The sequence below is a fragment of the Corylus avellana genome, chromosome ca4 (assembly GCF_901000735.1).
Source record: "Corylus avellana chromosome ca4, CavTom2PMs-1.0".
Classification (NCBI taxonomy): Eukaryota; Viridiplantae; Streptophyta; class Magnoliopsida; order Fagales; family Betulaceae; genus Corylus; species Corylus avellana.
The window spans coordinates 26594719-26601620 of NC_081544.1; the positions used below are offsets into that span (position 1 = coordinate 26594719).

A 6902-nucleotide genomic window follows, 5' to 3' on the forward strand; every position below is an offset into this window, starting at 1 on the left:
AACGTTGATTAAGCGGACGGAATCTGGTTTGAAAAAATGAATCTTTGATAGGGGTTGGGTCGATTGTCAAGATTAGGGTGTCAAAAAACTAACATTCCCCTGCCCATCAACCCCCTTTAGTGTTTACACAAAGAGTAATGCTATATGTTAGTTATATACTGTATCTCTATTAAACTCACGTTAAAACATAATGAGCAATGCTAAAAATACATGGCTAGATTTGTGTATCTATTATCTTAGTAAGTTCACGTAGTTGGGTTTCATTCTTAGAAGGATCATTGATTTTTCAAAGCATTTTCATGTTTTAAAGACAAAAGACAAAAGAGGCAGTGATGGAAGAAACCACTTGCTGATGTGGTTACCATAAACTTGGAATGCAGCGTTAAACAAATGCAAAAAGAAGATGTGTGTTGGTGTTATTGCAAGAGACTACAAGAAAAATGTACTGGCAACTACGCATACCACAACGCCTGTTATTATTGATCCCATAATAGTTTAGGCGGTGGCCGTATGAAAGATAGTAATTTTGTAAAAAATTGAGAATCGAGAGAGTTGCTTTTGAAATTGTGCATAGTTTGCAAAGGAATGCTCTTATTCGAGTAGATATATTGAAAATATTAAAACTATGTTGAATGAACGAAATGATATGTAAAGCATACTAAAAGGGAAGCTAGTGAAGCAGCTCACTGTTTAGTGAAAGCGGCATTTCACCCATATCTAGAAAAAAGTGTGGAAGGAAGAATGTCCTACTTTTATTCAAAGTATTATACTTGTCCAACAAGATGTTTCTAAGACTAACACATGTTTCCTTTAAGAATCAAAATGGAAACTATTCTCTCAGAACCTTCCTATGCCAGACTCGTCAAAGGTTGAGACTTCCTAATTTCTTCCTATGCCGTAGTCCACCAGCAGTTCCACATGCATGCTATTCACATGCTCCGAGGTGGTAGGAACTTTGCAATTTCTTCCTTGCTACAACCATAGGTCAAAAATCTTGAAAGTCCTCCTTCATTTTACACCGTCCAATATTATCACAATTTTCTTTTGTCTTTTCTTGCTAAATAATTAAGCTTCGAAATTCTTCCTAATTGATTATCAACGGCTTGGAAAAGAGTGATTGATGGGGGGATGGCCCAAAGAGAGAATCTCTACAACTCCAGATTCAGATCTCCTACTCAATGGGGACCATAAGTAATAAAGACTACAAGTCGTATTTGTGTTGTAGAAAACCATTAGCAAATTCCAAGCTAGCCACCAGTATGTGTGGCTGTGGATGCCTCTCGAGCTCTTACTCACATTTCCATCCAATAAAAAACCAAAGGCTCTCGAATTTACACCAAAATATCCCCTCCTTCACAGCCTAACACATAAAGCCCATCAAAAACGTCCATCACAAGTTCTCAGTTCTAACAAGCAGGAAAAAGGGTCTCCAATTTTCTTTGAGGATTTCCTGGTGCTTGTGTTCTCCGATGGCTACTTCCATATCTGCAACTGGGTTCAAGGGAAGCTGGGGAACTTCAATGGCTGGAGAAGATTACACCATGCTAGCCAAGTCGGTACCCAAACATGTCCGAGTTGGAAAACCCGTGCGGGCGCAGCCTATGATGAAGAACGTCAATGAAGGAAAGGGTGTTTTTGCGCCGATTGTTGTTGTTACTCGTAATCTTATAGGCAAGAAGCGCTTCAATCAGCTTCGAGGAAAGGCAATTGCTTTGCACTCGCAGGTACATGTTTGGCTACCAATTTTTGTCAAAAAATGCATTTTCTGGGTTTAAGGCTGGTATGTTACGAGTGTGTTGATGTCATGATTATTATGCGGTTGTTGCTTAATCTTGATTTTCGTAATATGAATTCAGGTGATTACTGAATTTTGCAAGTCAATAGGAGCAGATGCCAAGCAAAGACAAGGTCTGATTCGACTGGCCAAGAAGAACGGAGAAAGACTAGGATTCCTTGCGTAATGGAAGATTCAGATACATTTTGTTTAGTCATGAGAAATGTTTAAGTTCATAGCTCCTAAGATTTGGCATGTAAACTACTTTACTATCTTATCAAAATGCACTTCTCACTTCTCACTTCTCAGTTAGCTGTAATATTTCTTCAATTTGTCTAAATAAAAAGTCCATACAAGTTAGCATTTTGGGAGGGATGACTACCAAGTGCAGGCTGATTATTTATTGGTTCAGAGCTGAAATAAGCAGTTGAGAGATATGGTTTAGATTGTTTTAAACAATTTGGCCCTTTGGCTGAACCATTGTTGAGAAAGATCAGGAGGATTAAGAGAACTTTCAAAGACTAACCCATCAATCAATTTAATTCTCTTTTTTCCCCACCTTTGTGATTAGGCTTCTACACTATGGATCATAACATTAACTATGTAAGAGTTCATACTCTTTTCTTCCTATAAAAATGGACAGCAGAGAGCCATGTATCAAAAATGCTGGTCAAAATCAAATCTACAATGGACTGTCAGCTTCTCGAGTCTTTTTTTTTTTTTTTATCATGGGAGGAAGAAGAGCAGCAAAATGGAATTTCTATTATCATTCTGTTGCAAGTAGAGGCTCCAGTGTGTCATCCCTTGATAAAAAATAGAAAATTCACAAAAAGCAACATATAAAGAACCTTATCAAATTACATTCCTTACCAACATCTCACATGGGGAAAATATATATTAACGACATGTCTTTCGTAGACTATAACAAAAAAGGCATCAAAGCAATTTCTTTAGTTTTCATCACAGTACCACAATTGAGTGAAGAAAACCACACAGCAAGATCATGCACAATCACACACTGTATCGAGCTTTGGCTGATCTTTCCCTTCTAGCATCATCCTGCAATAACCAAACAGTCAGAGATACCAATACATATTTTTTTTATATACACATTATATGTAGCTAGGTCAGCTATTCAGTCAAATAATATTGTGCAGGTTTCCTATCTCTTCTCAAGAATCAAGTGAAGCTCATAATGTCTGCTGGAATATCCATATATTTTATCATCAACTTGATGAATTAATTTCACAATATAAGATACCCATGGATTCTCTCTTTTGCTTACTGGCTTCATATAATTCTGAAAACACTATTATGTGATATAGAACTTACATGGGCATTGTAAGTCATTTTATCAGTGAAGTCAATGATCTCCTTCCACTTCCTCCCAATGCCCATCTACACAAGATAAACATTATTTATTAAAACAATTAAGCATTTAAAATGAGTGGGATATTGTTCAAGCGTCGCACAATAAGGATAGACATTCTTCAACCACCTAGTAAAAAATTCAGTCTGTTCTGGCAAGCATCTAGGTACTTGGAGAACAATAAAGGAGAAAACTGACTTGAACTTGACTACTTGAGGGGGAAAAAAACTTCATTTTACTCGTGAAAACATTCAAGATGCCACAAAAAAAATTTACTCAGTGTGATGCACTCAATGGATACACAAATCTCTGTATTTTGTGAATTGAAGCAAAAGCAAAACACAGTACAAATAGATTGATAAATGCTTGAGCAAATACAGTGGCAATCATAAGAAGGTACAGTATCTCTCAAATTTGTACATCTAGTCTTTGCCTGGGTAATGCAACCAATATGTTAGATATGGTAACACTTGCTATCAATTTACAGGGATATAGAAAGGAAATGTCCTGCTACCACAATATGACAAATCACATCATTTTGCTTCCCTGGACATTTAAAGGCTGAATCCATCCTCCAAAAAAAATTCACACTAAAATAATATGGTGCAGCTTCTTAAACAACATAAACACAATCTTTTTCTTTTTTGTATCTTTTCACATAATGTTTCTGATTAAATTAAATAAACAATGTGGAACACCACAACCTTAAATAAATGCTATGCAGAAAACACCCAATTCAATTGCACAGTAAAACAAAATTAAGGAAATTTTAATTATCATTGGTGGTCAAGCAACCATATTCACGTCAAAATGAAATGAGGCAAAGAGGAATCGTCGAGTATAAGACATAAAAATTAAAACATAAGCAGAAAGGAATATAAAAAGACTGCACCACTGTAAAGTTTAGACACACATGTTACACACATCAATATCGGTTGGAAGGCAGCAAAGTAGTACTTTCACGTATGAATGCAACACCTTATGCATATCAAATCCCTTATAAGGTTGCATCGGTCTGCAACATGAAGACCGATCACACACATACAAGAGAGAGAGAGAGAGACAGAGAGAGAGTAGGGGTGCACAGCGGGCCGGTGGCGTCCAACAAAGGGTAATGGAAAGATTTTCCCCCATTACCGAGGCGGGGGCATCCTTTTTTACAAACCGACCAAAACGGGCAGATAGCAGGTTAAGGGTATATGGTTGTGGTCAAGAATATCACTTAGGCCCTAGGGATTTAAAAAGCATTTCATCTCTTTCTTTCTCATGTCTCATCCATTCGCATCAAAATGCCCAAATTTCTCTCCCTCCCTCCCATATCTACATGTGTTTTGAAAAGGGTATCTTAGAATATGGGTTTGTGAATATACAAGGATCTGGTGATTGTTTTTGCATCTAGTATTGGATTTTGATGAATGATCTATGCTGGTTTTGACTCTACTTTTTTTTTTTTTTTATAATTTGTTTGGGTCTGCTATCTGCCAGTCATGTAGTCCTGCACAAAGCACCTGCACCTCGCTAGAGTGGTGGACCAGCGGTGTTGTTGGTCTCGACAGGGAACCTCCATCTGTCGCAGTAGAGATCATCCCATAGGTTAAACAGAACCTAAAAATAAAAATTAAAAAATCATGTGTTGGGGGCACATACAACCAGTCTCTGCCCCCCATGGATGGGCAAGTGATCCCTGAAATGGCACCCCGCTGAGGAGCAGATACAGGGCCCAGGTAGGGCTGAAATTCGCCCGTAAGGGGTGGTGCTCAGCCCTGCGAGAGAGAGAGAGAGAGAGAGAGATACTAGAAATCTGCCAAATGAATCATCTCATTCAAGAAGAGGACATACATAAAAGCTTCAGATGTTCCAAAGTGTTCTTTCAGAATCATGTAAACGTGCACATACACACACCCACACACTAGCACATGTTGGATAAGATTCAGACAATCTGCCTCCATGGATCATCTACTTAACTAAAGAAAAGTATACTCATGGAATGAACTAAAATCAACAATAAAATTAGATTCTTGGAATCAAATTTAATAAGAAATCAGACCTGGGCAGCTTCATTTGCTGCTGTCTTGGTCCATAACGAAAGTTTGTCCTGCCTCTGGCGCACGCTCGCAACCACACCACAAATCTCATCGACCTCATCAAATTGCTCTCCAATCAAAGCCATCAACTATTCAATACAAACCCATTGGTTACCAAACTGCCAGTAATTTCTATACTAACAAGACCCAACTACCCATCGATTCGAAATTGAATTTCACAGAAAGAAAATGAACCAAACAGTAAGATTATTACAGTTTCTAGCCACATGGTGTCAAGGTTAGCCTTTCTTGTGCTGACAACGGACCACTTTCCTCCACTAGCACACTCGGGATCTTCCCATTTGGGTTCAATCCCCGCTTTGAACAAGTGGAAATCAGCACTGGGAGGTAACTTGCCGGGCTTTAATATCTGATCATACAAACTGCAGAAAGAGATCGAGTTTTAACTTGAACGAAAAGAGCGAAGTTTTTCACTTTGGTCTCAGATGAACATAAGCAAGAGTAACAATACAGAAAGAAATAGAAGGTTGTGATTGGAATACAACAGAAAAATACTAATGCTGAGTTTCTCTCCATGGAAAAGAAAATTCAGAAACTAAATAGCATGCAAGCGTAATTTTATTGAGCTGGTTCAAGAAATTTGACAATAATAAATAAAATAAACAAAATATTATCATTGTCCTGATCTAAGAAAACTTTACTACTTTCAATTCCACGTAAACCGTATTAAACCAAATCACGAGATTATCCAAACTATGCTATCTTTTCCTTCCCTTTTTCCTCGAAACTTTCTCAGAAACCAAACAGAAAAACACGAGGAAATAACACGAACCCATATCGGCATCAACACCAAAACATGAATAAAGTCACCGGATATCAAAATACACAACGACTGCGAGAGAGGGGGTAAAATTGGAAAGCGTACCACCAGAACTCTTCGACAGTTTCGAAGGTGTAGAGCTTGCGGAGAGAGGTGCCCCAGGCGGCACCTTGCTTGGGCTTGGACTGGTTGTCGAACCAGAACGTCCACTTTCTCTCCAACTTATGTGGCACTTTCGTCGTCACTGTCTCCTCCTCTGCCGCTACCGCCGCCACATCCGTGTTCGCCGCCATCGCTACCTCGCTCGCCATTCCTTCGCTTCTCTTTTTCTTTCTCGGTTCGCCTTTGTCCAAAACCCCCCTCTTTACTGTACGCGTTGTGTGTGTGTTTGTTTGGTACAGTGGGCTTGTTGTTCTTTGGGCTTATACTGTTGGGTTTCTTCGATGTTGGGCTCAAAGTTTATGCCTTTTTTTTTTTCTTTTTTTCTTTTTTTTTTTGTTAGGGGTAATTACCTTTTGCCCCCATGAACCTATGAACTGCCAACTATGACACCTGACCCCATCAAATTACCATATTATGACAAAAAACCATCTTCCGTCAGTTAAATGGGTTAAAATTGACTGTCAACAGTCATATACAAGTCATGTGTCATTTTAATTTTTTTTCTTCCACTTTTTCCCACGCTTATACCCTCCTAAACCCTAATCCAACACATGAAAACAATTTAAAATGAGGGCAAAAGTAGAATAAAAAAAATTAAAATGGCACATGACTTGCACATGATCGTTGACCATCAATTCTAACCTCTTTGACTAACGGAATGTGATTTTTTGTCATAAGATGGTAGTTTGATGGGGTCAGGTGTCACAATTGGTGGTTCATGGAAAAAAATGT

General features: G+C 38.4%; 2 protein-coding genes across 2 annotated transcripts; one reads left to right on the top strand and one right to left on the bottom strand.

Moving 5' to 3' along the window:
- The first annotated feature begins 1297 nt into the window (after nucleotides 1-1297).
- LOC132177792 (protein PROTON GRADIENT REGULATION 5, chloroplastic) lies at nucleotides 1298-2147 on the top strand. Its single transcript, XM_059590250.1, has 2 exons — nucleotides 1298-1724; nucleotides 1857-2147. Exons 1-2 carry the CDS (start codon nucleotides 1470-1472, stop codon nucleotides 1959-1961), a joined length of 360 nt encoding a protein of 119 aa, XP_059446233.1. The 5' UTR covers nucleotides 1298-1469; the 3' UTR covers nucleotides 1962-2147.
- A 368-nt stretch (nucleotides 2148-2515) lies between these two features.
- LOC132177791 (eukaryotic translation initiation factor) lies at nucleotides 2516-6368 on the bottom strand. Its single transcript, XM_059590249.1, has 5 exons — nucleotides 6114-6368; nucleotides 5442-5610; nucleotides 5191-5316; nucleotides 3107-3172; nucleotides 2516-2833 (listed from the first exon to the last, which is right to left on the bottom strand). Exons 1-5 carry the CDS (start codon nucleotides 6317-6319, stop codon nucleotides 2786-2788), a joined length of 615 nt encoding a protein of 204 aa, XP_059446232.1. The 5' UTR covers nucleotides 6320-6368; the 3' UTR covers nucleotides 2516-2785.
- Between the last annotated feature and the right edge of the window lie 534 nt (nucleotides 6369-6902).

Bases quoted from the DNA above. Each gene is read 5' to 3' on its own strand.
- LOC132177792 (XM_059590250.1), top strand. From the start codon at position 1,470: ATGGCTACTTCCATATCTGCAACTGGGTTCAAGGGAAGCTGGGGAACT. The intron at 1,725-1,856 runs GTACATGTTTGG...ATATGAATTCAG, and splicing joins CAATTGCTTTGCACTCGCAG to GTGATTACTGAATTTTGCAA.
- LOC132177791 (XM_059590249.1), bottom strand. From the start codon at position 6,319: ATGGCGAGCGAGGTAGCGATGGCGGCGAACACGGATGTGGCGGCGGTA. The intron at 5,317-5,441 runs GTAATAATCTTA...TGTATTGAATAG, and splicing joins ACACCATGTGGCTAGAAACT to TTGATGGCTTTGATTGGAGA. The intron at 2,834-3,106 runs GTAAGTTCTATA...TGGTTATTGCAG, and splicing joins AAATGACTTACAATGCCCAT to GATGATGCTAGAAGGGAAAG.